The following is a 22,575-nucleotide window of genomic DNA, read 5'->3' as shown; positions in this document are numbered from 1 at the left end:
AGTTTCTATTTGCTTTGGAATGTTCATAAGCACATTTTTATGTTTAATTTCAAAATCCATAAAACAGAGAGCTAAAACCCAGTCAAATTCAAAATTAGAATAATTTCCAAGAGTTTTCAACAAAACAAGACTTTTGAATTGAGCAAGACTTTCAAGTAATAAGGACTCTTCATTTTCAACGTGGGCTAACTTTCAATGTGGATAGACGTGTGGACTTTCAGCAAAGCAATGATGCTTCAACATGAGAAGACATCAACGTTGGGATAACTTTCTAAAATTATATCCAATATAGGAAAACTTCAAATAAGTTGGGTTTGAGAGTAATTCGGATCAAGAGAAAAAGAAACAAATCACAAAAGGAAAATGCAAGAAGTCTAGGTCCAAAACGTGCTAGGAGACAGTCTAAACATACTTTAGTATTTTGATCATAACTTTCCATTCACACATCCGATTGAAGCGATTCTAAATGCGTTGTAAAGCTACTTAAATGGATAATAATTTTCATCTAATAAAAGTGTCCAAATTCTGACTTCTGAAGCACATAAACGGCTTTCAATCTAAAGTCCTAAAAGTAAGGCAATTTTTTATGCGAAAATCAGGAAAACGTTAGCATTTCCTTTATACCCTAGAGAAGCATATCATTGGGGGAGTTTTGAAAGGATGAGGCACAATTATGGAGGAGAGAAAAATATCATTTTTATTTTTTAGTTCTTTTATGAAGAATTAAATCTTTGGTAAAGTCTAGGGTAGAAATTGATTAGTGAAAATACTATGACTTTATTTCAATTCATAGATTAAGTTATTGTTTAAGATTCTAGGATTGAATTTTCTATTTTTTTTTTTTTAATTTTTATAAGTTTGAGACAATTATATTAAATCTTGCTATGGTTTGATTTCGTTGAGTTATAAAATTATGAACATATGATTGTGACTTAAACAATTATTTTTCATGTTATTGATGTAATCTTTTACTACATTATTATTTGTGAATATAGTGTCGTCTTTAGATCTGATATTCATTTTTATATATGAAAACTATGGTTTGTAAAGAGAGAATAGATTGTAGAATTAAATTTGAGAAAGTAGATGAATATAATGTCATATCTTCCAATTAGAAATTTGGTGCCATAATTCTTAATTGTGCATATCGTTTAGATTGAAGAAGTCAAAGTATTGGATCCGGTTGATGGAAGCCCGAAGCTATACTTAACTTTTTATCCATGCCCTAATCTCATTTTAATTGCGTGCTTTAGGTAAAATTTTCATATTCTTGTCATACTGTCAATTAATCATTTCCCTTAAGTTTGCATCCTGTAGTGTTTCTTCCGACTCCATGTGGATCGACACCCTGAACTATACTATATCACTGCGTAATAGTTTGGTCATAATCAAATTTTGGTGTCTTTGCCGAGGAGTACACTGCAAGAATCGATACCAGGCATAATTTACTTCAGCAATTTGTAAAGGTTGTAACTTCGCTCCCTCTTTTAGTTTGCTGCATTGTTTTTTTTTTCTTTCTTTTCACAATAGTTTTAGTTTTTAGTATTTTTTTACCTTGCATCCATAGATATAGAGACGTCTTGGGTAGATTTGCTTGTAGGTCTGCACTAGAGTCAGAATCAAGTTTTTTAGATCTTTTATTTGACAATCTATCTAATCCCAATGAAATAAGTAAACACAAAAATCAATCAATTAGAACTCTTTAGGATTACTTCCACCCTACATGCACAACCACACTATGATGCCCCGACTCCCACGTACAAAAATACGGGAATCGTGACGTTGGGATGATGACAACACAGGTCACGCATCCCAACTATAAGTGCTCAAGTGTGTGTAACATGTAATAGTGCACAACAAAGGTCGCAGCAATTAATTAAAAGTTCAGCAACTAAGTACCATAAATATAAATACAAATATCCAAAATAAATTACCTTTAAAAGTTATACAGTTATCCCAAAATATATTACAAAGGGCAAATACATAAACGAGTGATAAAACGAATCTCAATACACGAGAACAACCCCATATCACTCCTCCACCTGAGCCAAAGCCTAAGGTTTGTCGTCCTCATCTGCATCAAAATCTGCGATATCATAAAACGGTACCGCAGGATATCGAATACCGTGAGATTATGAATTTCAGCAAGTAATCAACAAGCAACCCAAGAGATAAAAATGCATTAATGCAGCCAACACACATGAGTACATAACGAAACACAAATGTGACCCCAAAAACCTCATGTTCTCCGAAAATGATTAGTTTCCAACGCATGCCAAAAATCCTGTTTTGACCCAAAAAATATAATCCGCCATTTCCCAAAAAATATGCTTGTAACCGTTAAATCATAAACCAACAACCTAATCATTTATCGGACATTGTAGACGGAAATCACATGCGGGACTCTACCACCATCCATGTTTACCACCATCCCTACCGCATGCACCATAGGCAGGAATCACAGGCGGGACTATACCACCATCTCTGCTTACCACCATCCCTACCACGTGCACTGTAGGCAAGAATCACAGGCGAGACTATACCACCATCCCTACTTACCACCATCCCTACAGTTCTTTTTTTACACAAGAAGTACTTATCAGAGCACTGTAGGCTGGACTATACCACCATCCCTACCGCGTGCACCATAAGCAGGAATCACAGGTGGGACTATACCTCCATCCCTATCGCGTGCACCATAGGCGGGAATCGCAGGCGGGACTCTACTACCATCCCTATAGTCTCTTTTCATTTCTCTCAAACCAGTCAATCCAATCATTTCAAACATATTCAAAATCATTTCTCACATGAAAATCTAAATTTTCAAGTATATACATGAACATGTATGCAATTATGCGAAAACCCAATTTTCAATTACAAACATGAACATGCATGCAAATATGCAATGTACATGATACAACACATTATCCAACAATCAACAAATCACAACATAGTCCAATAACACAAACAACTTCATCCTCCAATCCAACCGACCCCCTTACTCCTCAGACTCAGTCCAGCATAACCAACCAGATCACAATAAAAATGAGTTAATGCAAAAATACATTTAAATCACGAAAGTTCGTTGGAAAAATATTTACAGCGCTATAGTATAATTTTCGAATGATCATGGAGGTGCAAGAGGTAGCGACACAGCAACAGAATAGTGCAAAATGCACTAGGTCGTGGGTCTCAAAAACCCACTTTTGAATAAGGACAAACTAAGACTCGAGATTACTAGGGAAGGACTTAGGGATATCGGTGAAACTAATGGTAGTAGTGGTTGGCCGTGGGTGGCGGCGTAGGAGGTGTTTGGATGCCAAAATGCTCAAAATAGAAATGTGAATGGTGGTGCTTCACCGGTGGCAGATCGGAGCTGAGGATGGATGGGTTAGGTTGCTAGGAGCTCAAGGGTGATGTGGTGAAAAAATAGTAGCCGGTAGTGGTTATTGTACTACCCAAGTCACACATCAAGTGTATTCTACCCTCTTCAATTACTATCCATTCAATTTTAATTATTAAACATTGAGGATAATGTTTCTTTTAAGTTGGGGATGGTGTAAATTATGCATTTACAAATGCTTGTTAGAGAACTCTATGACACTTTTACATGTGACATAATTGTTTTCTTGAATTAGCATCACACATACATCATTTCACATGTGTGCTCATTCTCATACATATACATCTTAGTGAATTCAACAAACTCATTTTGATCATTATGCTAAGGTATTCACATGATATCTAATGCATTCATCTAATTTTTGTGGTAAAAAGGTAGTTTGACACATGTATCTAGAGAACTCTTTTGTTTAAGTATTTATGTAAGAGTTTTGGAGAGGATTGAGAACCAACAAATGCTAAAAATTGTGATAAGCGTTCATTAATTTTTTTGAAATGAACACTTCTTTTGAGAATATCATTGCATGGTTTGTGGTGTGATGGCAGATATATTTGGGATATGATGAAGGTCAATTTATGATTAACGGTTGAGCCTTTCAAGCCAACCCTTTCAATTATAGACCCCTAGTAGCCAACTTTAAGCCGAGAAACATATAGTTTTTTTCTTCTTCATATACCTACATTATTCATGCCTCTCTACATTAGAGTATAACCTATACACTAATTTTTCCTATCATTTTTACTTCCATGCATGTACTACATGTGAAATTCTTTTCTTTGGGAAGAATAAAAACAAAGGAAATAACACAAGTTATTAGTTGTTCGAGTGAGTTAGATTCAAATACAAAAATACCAAAATTGGGTAGAAATAGCAAAATACCAGGATGACATATAATTGCTCACCAAATTATAAAAAAATGAAAAAAAAATGAAAAGGAAAAAGAGGCATTATTCAATGATTTTAAAGGCTGAAGAGTACTTCAAGTGAAGAATGTGATTTATTGAGATGTTTAATAAGATTCCTTAGGTATGTACTTGAAATTTTTGAATCCTTTTCTTTCATTCCCTTTTTTTTTATATAGCCTAACCTAAGTCACATTACAACCTTCTGTTTTGACCGTTCTGATTTCAAGTAAGCATGTGGAAAGAATGGTCGAGTTCTCATTTGTTAGTGTTCCTATCATAAGATCAATACTTACTTGTTGCTTGTATATAATTACCTAAATCTCCATGTGATTGTGTGTACTCCACTTGTCAACTCCATAAAGAGAGCCTTTACATGAAACACTATTATACCCGTGAGTTATGGAGTTGAACATTTTGCTTTAGACGTTATTATACCCGTGAGTTATGGAGTTGAACGTTTTGCTTTAGACGTTCTTGGTGTAGCATGCGTCAAGGTTAGTGGTAAGATGTTATGGCTTGGAGAACATACACACACTTTGTGAATTGCTATGGGGGGATTGATCTTGATATGCTATTGGATTCCTTAGATTGTTTTGATATACGAATCTACAAGGTGTGAATTGGGGGCCTATTTTTGTGATTTTCTTTTCTCTTTCATCTCTTTTGCATAGAAATTGTTAGGGACTAACAATAAGCAAATTGGGTTGTGATAAGTGCACGAAAGTGCACTTTAAATACTCAATTATTAGACTAGAATGCTAAAATGTAAATAGAAATCATAAGAATTAATTTGTACTCTTGAATTTAGTTTCTATTTAACTTGAGATACTTTTAAGCATATTTTTATGTTTAATTTCAGAATCCATAAAAGAGAGAGTTAAAGCCAAGTCAAATTCAAAGAAATTTTTTAATCAAAATAATTCCCAAGAGTTTTCAACTATGTATGACTTTTGAATTGAGCAAAATTTTCAAGTAATAAGGACTCTTCATTTTTAACATGGGCTGACTTTCAATGTGGATAGATGTATGGACTTTCAGCAAAGCAAGGATGTTTCAACATAAGAAGACTTGAACATTGGGATAACTTTCCAAAATATAAAATAAATGATAACTTGAAATAAGGTAGGTTTGAGAGTAATTCGGATCAAGGGAAAAAGAAACAAATCACAAAAGAAAACTGCAAGAAGTCTAAGTCCAAAACGGGCTAGGAGATAGTCTAAACATACCTTAGTGTTTTGATTATAACTTTTCATTCACACATCCGATTGATGTTATTCTTGATGCATTGGAAAGTTATCTTAAAGGGCTAAAAATTCTCATTTGATAAAGTGTCCAAATTCTGAATTCTGAAGCATGTAAATGGCTTTTAATCTAAGTCTTAAAAGTTAGGCGATTCTTTATGCAATAAACAGGAAAATGTTAGGGTTTCTTTTATACCCTAGAGAAGCATATCATTGGGGGAGTTTTGAACGGAGGTGGCACATTTTTGGAGGAAAGAAAAATACTATTTTTATTTTTTAGTTTTTTCATGGAGAACTAAATCTTGGTTAAAACCTAGGCTAGAAATGGATTGGTGAAAATATTATGACTTTATTTCAATTCATGGATTAAGTTTTATTGTTTAAGATTCTAGGATTGAATTCTCTATTTATTTTGAATTTTAAGTTTGAAACAATTATATTAAATCTTACTATGGTTTGATTTCGTTGAGTTATAGGATTATGAACATGTGATTGTGACTTAAACAATTGTTTTTCATGTCATTGATGTGATCTTTTGCTATACTATTATTTGTGAACATAGTGCCATCTTTAGATTTGATATTCATTTTTATATATGGAAATTGGGGTTATAAAGCGAGAATAGATTGTAGAATTAAATTTGAGAAAGTAGATGAATATAATGTCATATCTTCTAATTAAAAATTTGATGATATGATTTTTAATTGTGTATATCGTTTAGATTAAAAAATTCAGAGTATTGGGTCTAGTTGATGAAAGTTCGAAGTTTTACTTACCTTTTTATCAGTGCCCTAATCTCATTTTAATTGTGTGTTTTAGGTCGAATTTTCCTATTCTTGTCATACTGTCATTTAATCTTTTCTCTTAAGCTTGCATCTTGTAGTGTTTCTTCTTATTCCCTATGGATCAACATCCTGAACTATATTATACCACCGCGTAATAGTTTGGACGTAATCAACCCTCATTTAAGCAAACAAATTTGTTTGGATTGAACAAACAAACAAACAAACAAATAAACATCAAACTTCCAACAAAAGTTAGTTCTATTTTAATGTTACAGCAAACTCCCCATTTGTGCTTAATGAATAATCTATGTGAATCCAAAGAGACAGGTGAGCAAAGGCTGAACCAATCTCCTTTTTCTCTTCATGAGCATTTGGTTTTGATGAAGACCTTACATTTGAAAAGAAAAATGAAATAAATATTTTAGCTCCATATTCCAATAAGCAAAATGCAGAAACTAGAGGTTGAGTAGTTGGCATCTAGGCCAAAATGGATGCTTACATAGCATTTCTATTATGGTTTCTTCACCTAAAATCAGCTTATTTTAATAGTGCCTCCCAATTTCATATACGTGCTTAATTTATTCCACCAGACTGCTTCACTAATCTACATAATATGTATTTGTAAAACTTAAGATGCATATGAAACTTCCTTAATGCATCTTTGTGCTTGACTAGCATGTCTGAGCACTAGGTCTGAAAACATTCCATGCAATTGTTGAATGAATATCCAAAATTGCCTGTGAGTAAGAATGTGCACAGCATAATTGTGCATATCCATTACAAGCAAGCAAACAAAGAAATCAATATGTAGCAGACACTTTCTAAACTATTTTCCTCTTTGCAATTTTCCCTTTCTGTAAACATAGCAAATCGACACCTTACGCAACAATCAGTTGATTGGTAAAGAAATAAAGAACCATATGAAATGGAGGTTTTCTTACTTGCAAAAGCAATGATATGTTTGGATAGCTCAGTTTCGCTTGAGGCCCAACGATGGTTCCTCTCTGTTTTGCTTGAGGCCCTCAGCGGGTGACTTGCTTTAAGAGAAGCCAGCACCTACTAAGCTTAGAATCGACGCAACTGAAACAAGAAATGGGTCTCTGAAACTTTCTTGGTCTAAATCAACGAATCTTGGCTCTCTATGAGGGTAGGTGAAACATATTTTGGAACTGAAAGATGGGTGGGTGAAGAACTTATGGAGGGCATGCCCCATCACAATCTAAGAAGGATTAATGCAATGATGAACAGAGGGAACGAAGGCAACAACCATGTCGACGAATGGAGGTGATGACAACGAGGAAGAGAATGGGGGGCTAGTCGACTAGGGTTTGATTTGTATTCCATGCTTAGAACATGACTTTAAGCAGGTTGCTCAAGTTGAAACTAGCATTTCATTGCTTTAATTCGGAAAATAGTTTAAACCGGTCGAACAAGTTTTTTTTTAAAATGACTATACATAATTTGTATACCTTGGAGTCTTGGACACCTAGGAATTGTTCAAATCACTTTTCACATTGTTTTGGCATGTACTTATAATTGTGTGCTTGGGTTTTTCGCTGCGACATGATCTCGTGTTTTAACTATCAACCAAAGGCTAATATTGTAGGACCCCAAGATGCTATCTTGCTTTCGAATACTCCGAGACAAGAATTGCAGGCTGAGCAAAATTCAAAAATTGACTTCGAATTCAACTTCAGTCTGACTCTGAGAAAACGAAATTGAAGTCGAATTTTGTTTTAGTTTTCCAGTCAGAGTCGAAGGTGTAGCCGGACAGAGTCTGACTCCGACTTTATGCTCCTCGACTTCAACTTTACGTTCCCACTCTAACTTTTTGTTCCGACTCCAATATTGTACAAATGTTATAAGAATATGTATTTATCTATATATTGATCATATATAGTAGTATAGTTATATAATTCTATAACTAAAACTTATATAGTTAGATTCAATAATATACTAGTATGAGCTAATTATCATAAAATAATATACTTATAATATAATATAAGTAGACTACTAATAGTTTAGTATATATAAACATCATAATGTTATTACCATACATAATCAAATTCAAAAAGCAGTTAGACAACACTAGCTTTGAAATAAGTTTAATATAATAAGTTAATAACACATGATACTAATTTATTAAAGTATAATAACATGTAATTAGACACTAGAAAGTCTGGTATATAATTAAGTTAAAAATAAGCTAGACACTAGTATAATAACATGTAATTATACACTAGAAATAAGTTAGACACTAAAACTGATATGGCATACAAGGCAATAGCTGAATTTTAAACTTCTGATTTTTTTTTACTTTGTTGATGGGCTCCTACTATATTTATTGTTTAATACTTTTTTTAATTAGATATTGACTGTAAATACTGATGTAGAATGACCATTAACAAGGACATCTTGTTGATCTTGTTCAAAGAGTTTTGGTTATGTTTTTAGTAAACTTGAAATTTGAAAGCCAACCAAAAACTCTTGTTTAAAAATGGGTTAAATATGAAGATAAGAAACCTCAAAAAAATCCAAATCCGACTCTGCTCCAACTCTATCAAGTCGGAGTTGAATTAGAATCTATACAAGTAGAAGTCGGAGTCAGATTTAGGGGATTCCGACTACAACTGGATCATTGCTCTCCCCTATTGCCATTCATGAACTGCAGCATATAGAAAGGGGTAATATTATATACAATCCTAGAATGTGCAGTGCTCGCATACTCCATTTGAAGAAAGTAAGAGCCACCATTAAAAAAAAAAGATATGATATTTGCAATCATAGAGTACGCAAATGTCAAATAATTTTTTCATGTAGATCCCAAAAATGAGTATGCGAGAAATGCACATTCCAGAATTGTAAATATCATTTCTCTACAAGATAAAATACCCCAAGTCGTGACAGAATTATATGAACTGACTTCTCTTTCATCTTTCAGGCCATATGACACAAAAATACTGATGGATATAGTTTTGGAGTGGTACTCCTAAAAAGCTTTTCTGCATACGGTGCAATCAATAAATATTCAGAAGTGGGCTTAAACCATATCGTAGCAACAAGCTGGGCTATGCAAAAGTATAATTTGACAACCGACTTTGTAAGAACTTTCCAAGAGAAAAAGCTAGCTCAAGAATCTTCTCTTCATATACTTTTGAGCAATAGGTCGACCAACCCTAATACTGTTCCAATAGAGATTTTAGACAACAGGCCTTAGTTCAAAGGGTAAAAAGTGTAGCGATGGGTTTGGACAGGTATTAGATTGAATCTTGCCTGGCCCAAAAGAAGCCAACTGTAATCACAATATCTCCGATCCATCCTCCACATGCTCTGTACTTTCGTTTCTTCAGTGACCAGTAAGCAAGTGGTCACTGAGTATAGATTTTATGTAATCCAAAAACAGATCGCAATCTAATCAACGAAACAGGCCATTAAGTTGCCACAATTGGTGTGGCTACATAATGCATTTTTCAAGGAAGGTGTGCATACCTGGACATTATTAAACAGAATACACAAAACAATCGATTAACACAACCAAAAAGCTACATGAATTCAGTATATACAGGTGGTAACTATCACTTGTGTAATTCAATATCATGCCAAGATCTATGGCCATACTACATCCTTTAAAACCAACATAATATGGAAAAATAAGAAATTTACACAAAATCTTATTTGTTTAGCGTACTCGAGGAAGTTGCCGGTGGGATGGCAATGGAGATGCACCAGGCGTTAGATTTCGAGGAGAACAATGTTGTCGCATCGGGGATCTTCGGATGGGCGCATCTCTTTGCTGCTCTGACTGGGAGAGTCTACCTGGAGTTTTGGGGCCTTCAAGCTGTTCCAGTGTAGCTAATACCTCAGCCATTCGAGGCCTCACTTTCGCATCAATGCTTAAGCACTGTAAGGCAAGGGTGGCAGCCGTATAGGCTCCTTTCTGGGGGTACTGGCCTTCTAACTTGGTGTCCATAATGCGGAACAATTTTCGCTTGTCACCCAAATATGGTTTTGCCCAGTCTACCAAATTCTGCTCAACACCAACTTTGGTCTTGTCAACAGCACGTCGGCCTGTCAACAATTCCAACAACACAACCCCAAAGCTGTAGACATCACTTTTTGCCGTCAGCCGACCTGTTCAATGGAAACCTTCAGCAAAATTGGACGATGATATTTGATATCTAGAATGAGTTCAATCCATTAGAGCATTAGCATTAGCATTAGCATTAGCATTAGCAATATTCTAGTTGAGCAAACAATTCAATTTATCTAATCAGAACTATAATTCTTCCCTTTATCCACATTCTTCTTTTCTTTTTCTCAGTAAGAAACGGTTTTGGTGAAGGGTCAATGAATCATTTGCCCCAAAGAAGGGGTATCCACCCTTTAAGGAGCCAAACACTCTGCCTGATTCTTTCTTCTATCCACAGACTATTCTTCTACTTCAACAAAGGGTGTGCAAATACAAATAGTGACAAAAAACTAAATGGTTTCCACCTTCATTTTTTGTACTGATTACTCGTGCGGATTAGATTTGGATATTCTATTTCTAGAATGCTATTTCAAGCAATTAGATTTTTGTTTCTTTTCCCTTCCAACTAAAAAACATTAAATCATAAAACCAATTTCTACCATCTTTACAATGATCATACTTAAATAGTATCAATATGGGTATTTTACGGACCTGTAGCAACATATTCAGGTGCAGCATAGCCATGAGTACCCATGACTTGAGTAGATACATGAGTCCTATCACCAGTTGGGCCCGCCTTAGCCAAACCAAAATCAGAAACCTTGGCATTGAATTCCTGCATCCCCAATGCACAGGCTTTTGGGTAAGTGATTAAAATTAATTGGGTTTGTGTCCTATCACCAGTAGGAGCCAGTGGGAAATTAATTTAAATTATACCAAAAGACATTGACACAAACTAGTTCCAAAGAAATAAAATAGAAGAATCATTATTTATTATACCGCATCTAATAGGATATTCGAAGCCTTGAAATCACGATAGATGACTTGTGACTTTGCCTCATGAAGAAAACAGAGCCCTTTAGCAGCACCTATTGCCACCTTCATCCTTATTGCCCAAGAAAGTGGTTGTGGCCCTCCTGTGAAAAATAACAAGTATCATGTCAAAATGTTAAATTTCTGAGCCTAACAGGGAGTTGTAATAGATAGAGAAGGAACATAATTAAAACAGAAAACAATTTGAATTCATAATTGCACACTGAACAAAATATAATAACAGTTAATGCTTGGCTAAAAAAACTATATCAACAGTTTTTGTACTTTCAAGTTTGCCAGAAACTCTCTGAGAATCTTTTCATCATTGAGTAATAAAATTCATTAAAAACCGCAAAAGGGGCACCCAGGTACACAGGAGGAATTCTCAAACAATCTTTGTGCATAGCTAATTAATGACTGCAGATACAGGCATTCAATCGCGGACCTTCTTAAAGATAGACTCATTCAACTTATGAGTCATGCCCCAATGGTTCCTCCCTCCTAGGAGGCTTCGAAACTTTGCTTCAACACCCTCAATCATTCATTCATATTGAGTAGAAAATATGGGTGCTGATAGAATGGAAAATGTGGGAGCAGAGCATGATGTCTTAACACGATTTTTCAACTCATTCTAGGGTTAATTAAGGTTTCTAGTTTTGCCCTTTTTTAATTTTAACAGGCAACATCTTCCAAAGTTTGTTTTATCTCAAACAACAAAAAGATCAAAATCACAGCAAAAGATAGACATCTGGTAAATAGGAAACAGCTACAGCTGACTATGTTAGTCAGCGGACATTGACAATGGCCAACCTCCGTATATATGCCAAGAAAAAAGTGAGTAACAAATTTGAGTCTTTGCATCTCTGCTACTTAGTTAAGAGGAGCATTTTAATTAGGCCCCCGCACAATTAAAAAGAGTTTAACGTCATAAAAGACCTCACAGTGCCAGAAGTTATACACAAGATAGGTAAAACACAGTACAGGCTTGCTTTCCCATAAAGTTGCTGGAATGGATAAAACTTACTTCTAAACAGATGATTCTCTAAGCTCCCTTTAGGCATGAACTCATAGACCAAAAGCCGATTCTCGCCCTCCAGGCAGTACCCAATTAGCTTAACCAAATTTGGATGATGAAGTAGGCCAAGATAATTAACTTCAGTCTGAAATTGATACGATCAGCAGTCAAGCCAAACATAATAAGATTGCAAAGAAATATCCAACCAAAAATTTTTCTAAGTAAGAAGAGACTTACCAACCACTCCTTGTGGCCTTGGAAACCCTCACATTTAAGCTTTTTGACAGCAACAACCATTCCAGATCCAGGCTTTGCGGCTGAAAGCGTGTGTTCATCAATCCATCCTTTAAAAACATAACCAAATCCACCCTCACCAAGAAGACTATCGGGGCGGAAATTTCTGGTGGCATTCCTTAGCTCATTGAACGAGAAGGGTTTCACATTTGAAGAGGATAATATTTCACCTTCAGACCTAGGAGTAGGAAGACTTGAAGCATTGCTGTTTTCACTGAAAGATGGAATGGTCAGGCTGGAAGGAGCTGATGAACGACTGTTTTTGCTGTAATTTTTTGAGACTCCCGATCCTGGTAGGAGAAGAAAGAGTTTGTTATAGCATAAAAATTATAAACAAGCAGTTTCTACCACAATTCCGGTCCTGAAAGCTGAAAATAATGCCTGTTTTGGACTTTTCCATAATCAAGAGATTATAGTGCAAACTTTGCTGGGCTCAGAACAATATTTTTGTAAAATCCATCTTAATTCAAAATACATCACGCTCTGTCTCATAATTCTTTTGTTCATTTCCAGGAGAGGAAGTATACGTACAACACAACTGTCTCAAGACATCAAGAGATGAAATGCTGAAACAGCCGAAGAATATAATAAGAAAAAAGATAGATATTATAACACCCAGATAAACTACGACTCGCTAAATTTCCAAGATTTAGACAGATCATAACCATTTTCTAAACGTTGATTACCAAGTTACCACCAAAAATTAAAAATAAGACAGACAGTATTCATAGAGCACCCACCGGAATTTCTTTCCAATTAGCAAGCAAATAGAGGTAAAAAAAAACACACCCAAATTTCATAATCGTAAATCCACACAGATAATCACAGTCAATTTTCCTCCAAAATCTTAAACCCAGGTCACCAAAAATCTTGAACGTTAGAAAACAGATATTTGATTAAATTCTCTAATTTTTTTTTTATTATTTAAAAAAGGGAAAGGCCATAGGATTAACTACAAAGGGAACTATACGTTACCAGAAATGGCTGTATCCACTTTAGCTGAAGAATCTAAGCAGTTGCCCATATCCAAAGAGAAACAGACTCTCTTACAAGACGTTATACGCTCTCTTCGCAACTAAAAATCAGCGAGCCATCATGGATTCTGAATCCTCGGAAGAAAACAGAAGGCAAAAATAATATAAAGAAAAAAGCAGAAAGCAAATAACTTGGGGTGTTCACGTGTACTTAGTTAGGCCTACTACTAACTTCACGGAATTGACTGAGGAAAAAAAAATGAGCTGTAATTCGATAGGGGTTTTCTAAGCAGAGGAAGAAGGAAGGAAACACAGCAGAAAACGCAAAGCAGGGAGCAACGAGCAAGTCTATCTGGCTTCGTATATAGTGTTGGACGCGTGGAGACTGGTTCAATTCTCAGCAATGACGTCTTCTCCACAATGGCAAGGTGAATTCCCTTGACAAAAAATTTACTCAATCTCCTATTATTAATACAACTTTCACACCTTACATTATTTTTAATTTTTATTATTTTTTTCTTTTATTAAATATTTATTATATAAATAATAAATAAATAATTTAAAAAGAATAAATTCAAAAAAAAATTTAAAAAAATATTAAAAATTTAAAAAATTTAAAAAAATATAAAATGTAGAATGTGATGGAAGTTGTATAGCAAATCTCTTCCGTTGAATACCCTCTCTTGAAATGTCAAATATTTATAGGAAAATAATAATAAACACCCGAAAAAAACCCATAAATTCTTGAAATGTGACACCTTTTATTTAAATAATTGAAAATCACAACGGTAGAAATACTTTAAATATAGAAAACATTTTAAAAGATGTCAATGTTTTATCTAAATTTAATAAAATTATTAATCGAGTAATTTCATCTACCTCTCTGCTTTGCTAAACCATTCACATGACGTGGTCTGACTCTTGAATCATTCCTTCTCTAGTAGGTGGATGGGACCGCCCGTCGTGCAGTGATGCCCAAGAAATAAATACTCAATAGGATATTATTATTACAAAATTATATTATCAACTCAAGAAGTATATACTGAATTGCTTATTTTTTAAAAGATAAATTTTATAATTGAATTTTATAAATTAAATTTTATTATTTAAATAATATAAATAATGAGTTCTATTATTCTTTCTTTTATAGATTATGGAGTAAAATTATTGATGGGTTTAATCAGTTCACACGTGCGAGAGAAAGGGACGGTGTAATTATTTTTCACTTCATTTGACTTGGCTTTAACGTAACGCCACACAAGAAATCTTCTCTCCTTTCTTGTCAACTACTCTTTTAATTATTTTTCATTTTAAATATTATTTCCCTGATCAGTATAATCACAATGGCCAATCGACTCATTATAAAGCAATTCAAGCAATTGAAATACATATAAAAATCATTTAAATTACATAATAATAATAATTTTAAGTGATATTTGATCAGAGTGATTGACAATAATACATTCAAAAAAGAAGACCGTAACATCACTGGAACTCTGGAAGAAGAGTCAAATATATAATGAGTAGTTCTGATTCAATTTATATGATGATCATGATCTTATCCCCAAAGGGAAGCATATACATAACAGTAGTCTAACAATATTTTTATGACCTACGGTGGTAAGCCATCCAGCTTGCGTGTGGCCTATGCTTAAGTAATTTAATGATGACCTGACGGCTAAAAGCCAAACGGTTTAGGCATGATTCCAATCTCATTACAAGTTACAACCTAATTCATTGAACTTTCAAAGCCTTATGCCGCGGTTTTTCATTGTATATGGCACGTTGGCTTTAGGACTTGTGCTTAGAAATTAGATGGATAGCAATATATATAGCAATTCACTTACCTATCTTCCCGGGCGTAATACATAACATATTACAATAATTATCATCCCAACAAATCGTATACTTGGTTTGAATCTACTTTTTATTTATATAGGATAACTAATGGGTTGTTGGGATTGGACAGCAAATATGGGACAACATGCTTGGCAAAAACATAAAAAAAAAAAATACTTTAACGATAAAGGAATTATACGAAAGTAAATATATAAAATAACATGATTTGATGTGATACGTCAGATTATAAAATTATTTTTATAACTGTAAAGTTGATTTCACGAATAACATAAAATCATGTCAGTTTGTAAATTTATTTTTATGTAATATATTTATATCTCTAGCACTTATAAAGAATAAAAAGGTTAAAATTAAAAAAAATAAAAAAAATAAAGTGTTGAATTGGCACACAGCTCATGTCTTCTCGTCACTACAATAATAAAAGAAAGATTTTACAGACGCATTTGATTAATTAATTATAATTAGTACGAATATTTGAAATTTTTATTATATCATAAAATATTATGTTATTAAAAATTAATAGTTGTGTAAATAATTTTTAATGGTTTGGCATTTTACAATAAGATAAATTAAAGAGTATATAATTCAAGAAAAATTATAATCCAACCATAGTCGGAGAATATGGAATATAATAAAATATCAAAAGTGTAGAATATTTAACGCATTTGACTTTGACCGAAACCCTTTAGATCATGTGCAATCTCTATATATTTGCGAGGAAGGCCCACCATGGGAAGATAAATCGCAAAGCTCCAATCCAATGTGTGAACGGGTCTGCCTTCTTTAGACTCTTCCATTGATTCTCTTTATAAAATAAATAATAATTGAACGAGTATCAAGCTGACATGATGATATGCGTAGAACGTGATGCAGAAACCATTCTGTAAGAAGACACTTGGGTGATCACGCAACGTACTGCCGCTGGCTTGGGAACCCACTGGGCCACTCACTCCACTGTGTCGTTTAATGAAGCACCCAATAATATTGAAATATCACTTGAAGTCACTGCATCGTACGTCCAAAGACTCCAAACGCTATATATGCCCTTCAGATCAGAAAAAAAGTGGAAGGTGTTAAAACACAATGACGACAAACAAAATAAAAATGGAGTCAATTACATCCACCTCATATTTATTCAGTAAGATAATATATATATATATACCATAATATATATGTATATATAACTATACAGAATTTTATTTTAAATAATAATTAAATAAAGTACGATAATTGTTTAAAAGAATAATATAATGAGTTGTGCTACAAAAAATCTTTACACCCTACACACTATTTAAAAGTATGTAATTTTATTTTTTTATCCTTATATTTTATATTTGAATTTAATATAAAATATGAAGATAAAAATATAAAATTATATGTTTTTAAATAGTGTGTAGAATGTGAAACTTATGTCTAAAATTTTTTTAATATAATATATGATAAACTCTGGTATGCGGGTTAGATCAGATAAAGATCACGTAAAACAGGTCAAAATTTTTATTGGCCTAACCCTTCGCTCTATGGCTCAAACTTCGTTGAATTCGTCAAAAAATCATAACGAATTTAAAATGTAATAGATGGAATAGCTGTTATCGTAGGGTTTGGGTCATGCTGCATGCATGGTGACGCAATTGGTAGGGAATATGAATACAAATATGTAAAAGCGAAGGTCACATGGGTGTGATGGTCGTGGTTCCCACCGATATTGGATGTTTCACACGATACATGCATAGAGCTGGGCATGCACACATGATACGGATCAGTATACGCCCCAAGAAGAGGACTAGGTGGTAGCTAGCAGATCGAGAGGTGGGAGAACATGATCCAGGCGTATACGTAATACGTGGCTAATTAATTAAGAAACAGAGATAGATAGACATCCTGGAACTGGAAGCCTTCAAGATAGCGGTCTTTAACGTTGACGAAGACAAAGAAGACAGCAATTGACTTGATCAGACTAGCCAGCTAGCTAGCTATTAACTAGTACCATCATTCACGGCTTGCAAACCTTAATTACCCAAAATGATCTCGACGGTCCATCAGACCCAATAACACATCACATGATGCTAATTATAAGTAATGACGTGATGGATAATATAGGTTGTGAAAATGAGATTATAGAGGTTAACCTCTCAAGTTGTAGGTTGTGGGGGACCATAATAAACGAATATAAACAAATGGCCTCGAGATGCCCTCTCCTTCACGGGCGGGGGGGTGGGCTTCCTTCCTTCTTTCTTCTAGATGTGCTCACTTATTGATCTTTATATTTATATTTTAGGGTTAAAGTTTTTTTTTTTTTTTAATTAAAGTGAAATCATTGCTTTATCTTAAAAATTCTGATAAAAATATAGAGTCAGAATTTAGATTCAAAAGCTTTGTTATAATATCTTGAGAAATAATCACTTATTCTAAAAATTTAAATTGATAAAAAAAAATATAGATTTAATTACTTATATATATTTATCTAAAGAATTGTATTGAATGTTTAGGTTAGATTTAGATAGTAAGTTGAGATGAGATGAAAGTTAAAAATTAAATAAAATATTATTAGAATATTATTTTTAATATTATTATTGTTTTGAAATTTAAAAAAGTTAAATTATTTATTATATTTTATATAAAAAAATTATAAAAATTATAATGAGATGAGTTAAGAATATTTTTCAATCCAAATTAAGTCTTAAAATAAAATCTCGAATAATTTTGAGAAATATAAATCCTCACCAAGAAATTTTAGAATTACTCGTTAGAAATTGTTGACTGGGGGTCCACTTGGTTTGGATTGGATTGACTTTGAGAAGACTACCAAGTTGGAGAGCATAATCCACGTTCTTCATTCTCATGCACAACAATGATATTCCTTATTCCTTTGAGAAATCAGCTTTCCGAAATGAGCAATGTATTATTAAAATCTCTTTAAGAGTATCTTCAATGGATTAGCTAAAAGTTAAATCTATTAAAAATTTAGCTATTAAAGCATAAAATGTGTTCACAATGAAATAACTAAATTCTAAATAATTGGAATTTAGCTACAGTCACTTTCAAAATAATTTCTAAATTTGAAAAGAATTGTTCATACATCAAACACATTTTATATCAATTATTTATCTCTCCATTTATTTCTATCAACTTCTTTCTCCCTTCTCTCTCAAAAAACCAGATGCCCTTCCCACCAAAACTTGAGTATTTCATCTTCGACTAGAGAGACTCACTACCGCACCACTACCCCACGTCTTGTCGGCAACATCAGCACCGCACCACCGCGCCACCTCCCCACCACACTCCTACTCTCATCGGAAACAACCAAAACCCCTATTTCTCTCGTTGATTTCTCCGAAGCTTAGGTAATCTCTTTCTTCGTATAGAATTTGATTCTCTTGATGATCCCTAACTTTTTAATACACCTCATCGTCCCTCGCATTTCTCTTCTCCAGGCCCTCATCTTGATTGTGGATGGGTTTAGTTGTTGAGGGGTTGCATTTTCTGTCTCTGTTTATGATTGAGGGGTTGCATGTAAGCAAAAGACAAAGCAAATGAGCATTAGTTTGATGGGTTTATGTTTCTATTTATGATTGAGAAAGCAGTTGGTCCCAAAATTCGATTAGAATCTGTTGACCTTTTCAACTTAACCAAAACATAATATACTCACTGCTCACTTGAATGCCTTAGAAAAAAAGTCAGATTTCATTTGTTCAAAACATGATCCATATGTCATTTGAACGCCTTGTATATGTATGTGTTTGTATATATATATATATATATATATATATATATTATGGGAACAAAATGATCACATAAATGGGAGAATTCAAATGCATCAGACAATACCATATGTATATGTATATGTGTGTATATTTATGGAGGTTGATATTGGATCATATATATTTAAGGTATTTTATGTTTGGAAGAGTTATGTGCCATATACCTATATTCTTATTCCATTTTCGTCCCATTAAGCTGATGAGACATTGTTTATTGAGTTTTAGCTATTTTTTGTAGAAAAACGGTTGATTTAAGGATTATAGCAATAACAAATCAACACCTTAAATCCATCTTTTGATTAATTTGTTGACCAAGATACTATTGGAAATTCCTAATTTGTTGATCAATTGTTGTGGAAACATATTGTGGATGAAGCTGTCCATTATTATGTCTACTTTCTTGTGGTTGATTTGTCCATTGACCATCTGATTTAAAATGGTAAAGCTGTCCATTGGCTGGGTTCATGTAGGATGTATTTAATATTTGAGTAGAATGATATTTTTTTTTTGGGGTGTGGGTGGCACGGGTTCATGTGCTGGCTGGGGGGGGCCTTGCATGGTACTTGTTTAATTACTTGTTTAATTATGCTAAGTCATCTTGTTAATTATGCTAAGTCTTCGCATGATACTTGTTTAATTACTTGTTAGCAGATAGCAGCATACTTCTTGCTGTTTCTTCTGTAGTTTACTTATTTGAATCTTCATTTGATAAAATGTTCACATTGGTGGATGGATACTCTGTTCTGGTTAAATGCTCACACTGGCTGCAGCTTGCTCAAAAGTTCGTGTTGGGGACTTTCTCCTCCAGTGTAATAATGGGGCATATTGCCCACCGAAGTTTTGCAGCAGATATCATATATCAGCTACCATGGCTTTCTTGTCATGGCTTTTGTCTCTGGCTTCAGCTCTGTTTAATCTTGATCAATAGCAACTTGATTCTTCCAATTCTTAATCTTGTACATAAATGGAGTCTGTAAGAAATGGTAAAATAAGCAAGGAAAGAAGAAAAAGTCAGAGTGAATAAGAACTTGGTATATTCTTCATTGAATCGATAATCTAACTTTTACAGAAAATGTGATATATGTACTGCTCTGTACAGCAAATAACAAACCAAGCTAAAGCACATTCTGGAAGGAATATTTACATACTGCAAATAACAAACTAAGCCACTAAAAACTATACACCTCAGCCAAGGACAAAACCAAATAACTAACTATAAAATTACATAAAAGCTCTTTAGCTAGCCTTTCTCATGTGAGCTAGATTGAGGACCATTATGTAAAATATCTTCATCTTTATATACCAGATCATGATCATGGAGAGGAGGGGGAATATCACCATCATTCTCCAATACCCCCCCGTAAGATAGAGAATAGAGATTGACTATTCCCATCTTGGAAAGAAGAGTATTGAGCACAATAGAGGAGAGTGCTTTTGTAAAGATATCAGCCAGTTGAGAGTGAGTAGGAACATATGCAGTCACAATGCTTCCTTCTTGGATTTTATTTCGAATAAGATGGCAATCGACTTCAATGTGCTTAGTACGCTCATGGAAAATTGGGTTGGCAGCAATATGTAGGGCTGCTTGGTTGTCACAGTGAAGAATGACAGCATTTGAATGTGAGATGTGTAGATCAGCTAGAAGTTGTTTGATCCAAGTAAATTCACAACATGTTGCTGCCATGGCTCGATACTCAGACTCTGCTGATGAACGAGAGACAACGGATTGCTTTTTAGACTTCCAAGAAACAAGTGAATTTCCAATAAAAATACAAAATCCTGTAATTGATCTTCGAGTATCAGGGCATGAAGCCCAATCCGAGTCACAGTACCCTTGTAATTGAAGAGAAGAAGAAGAGGACAGCAAGAGTCCCTGACCTGGACTGCCCTTTAAATATTTTAAAACCTTATGTGCAGCATGTAGATGAGCATCAGTAGGCTGAGACATGAACTGACTTAGAACTTGTACTGAAAAACTGATATCAGGCCTAGTGATGGTTAAATACAAAAGCCTTCCAACAAGTCTTCTGTAAATGCTTGGATCATGGAGAGAGGAACCTGAATCCTTGCTGAGCTTTAAGTTTTGATCCATGGGAAGTTTGGCAGGTTTGGATCCAAGAGTTCCTGAGTCTGATAAAATGTCAAGGGCATACTTCCTTTGACATAAATGGATCCCTTAGGCAGATCTGGCCACTTCAATGCCAAGGAAATAACGAAGTGAACCAAGGTCTTTAATTTTGAAGTGAGTGTTTAAGAAGCTTTTGAGAGAACTGATGCAATCAAGAGAGTTGCTAGCAACAACTATATCATCTACATAAACCAACAAGGCTGTGAATACATCTCCATTAAACATTGTGAAGAGGCTATAATCTGATTTAGATTGTTGAAAACCATACTGAATGAGAGAATTTGAAAACTTAGCATGCCATTGTCGAGATGCTTGTTTAAGACCATACAAACTCTTGAGAAGTTTGCAAACCTGTCCAGGTTTCCTTTGGTATAGCCTGGTGGCTTATACATGTATATTTCCTCCTCTAACTCGCCATGAAGGAAGGCATTATTCACATCAAATTGCTGTAAATGCCAACCATTCATGGCTACAAGAGCCAAAAGACATCTAACTGTGACCATCTTGGCCACAGGAGAAAAAGTCTCGTGATAATCAATTCCCTCCTGCTGTGTGTAACCTTTGGCCACTAGCCTGGCCTTTAATCTCTCTACTGTACCATCTGAATTAAATTTAGTTTTGTAGACATACTTGCACTCAATTGGTTCTTTTCCAGGTGGCAAATCAACCATCGTCCATGTATGATTTAGCTCAAGAGCATCCAACTCAGCCTGCATGGCCTCACACCAACCCGAGTCCTTGACAGCTTGATTATATGTTTGAGGATCAACTTGAGATGAGATAGATGCAGAGAAAGCAGCAAAAGTAGTGGATAAACGATGATAAGACAGAGATTTTTTCAAAGGAAAAGTAGTACCTGGAAGAGAGGAGAATTGCTTGGTCAAGGATTGACTTGGAGGAGTGAAGTGAGCCTGTTGACAGTGATAATCCTGCAGGTACTGAGGTGCCTTTCGAGTTCTTGTTGACTTGCGGATGGGAGAAGGAGATTTAGAAGAAGAAGAAGAAGGTGAACGCAGCTCAAGAGATGGAGCAAGTTCTTCTGTGATGGATGCTGATTTAGAAGAAGAAGAAGAAGAAGGTGAAGGCAGCTCAAGAATAGAAGTTGGACTTGGAGTAGTAGCAGGAGCAATTATTGGAGAATGATGGTGATATTCCCCCTCCTCTCCATGATCATGATCTGGTATATAAAGATGAAGATATTTTACAT

At 34.4% G+C, this 22,575-nt stretch overlaps 1 protein-coding gene across 1 annotated transcript; it reads right to left on the bottom strand.

The window, feature by feature from the left end:
- Positions 1 to 9,833: 9,833 nt before the first annotated feature.
- LOC108988787 (probable serine/threonine-protein kinase PBL3) lies at positions 9,834 to 14,059 on the bottom strand. Its single transcript, XM_018962147.2, has 6 exons — positions 13,621 to 14,059; positions 12,589 to 12,935; positions 12,361 to 12,496; positions 11,304 to 11,440; positions 11,016 to 11,139; positions 9,834 to 10,465 (listed from the first exon to the last, which is right to left on the bottom strand). The coding sequence occupies exons 1-6, from the start codon at positions 13,667 to 13,669 to the stop codon at positions 10,014 to 10,016; spliced, it is 1,245 nt and encodes a 414-aa protein (XP_018817692.1). The 5' UTR covers positions 13,670 to 14,059; the 3' UTR covers positions 9,834 to 10,013.
- Positions 14,060 to 22,575: the final 8,516 nt, after the last annotated feature.

This window comes from Juglans regia, chromosome 13, assembly GCF_001411555.2.
Source record: "Juglans regia cultivar Chandler chromosome 13, Walnut 2.0, whole genome shotgun sequence".
NCBI classification, from domain to species: Eukaryota; Viridiplantae; Streptophyta; class Magnoliopsida; order Fagales; family Juglandaceae; genus Juglans; species Juglans regia.
The sequence above is the reverse complement of the archived record's forward strand: the minus strand, read 5'-3'. Positions and strand labels throughout refer to the sequence as shown.

Coding starts and splice junctions, on each gene's coding strand:
- LOC108988787 (XM_018962147.2), bottom strand. CDS start 13,669: ATGGGCAACTGCTTAGATTCTTCAGCTAAAGTGGATACAGCCATTTCT. Junction 12,936..13,620: donor AGTGGATACAGCCATTTCTG/GTAACGTATAGT, acceptor TTCTCCTACCAG/GATCGGGAGTCTCAAAAAAT. Junction 10,466..11,015: donor ACCTGAATATGTTGCTACAG/GTCCGTAAAATA, acceptor TCCATTGAACAG/GTCGGCTGACGGCAAAAAGT.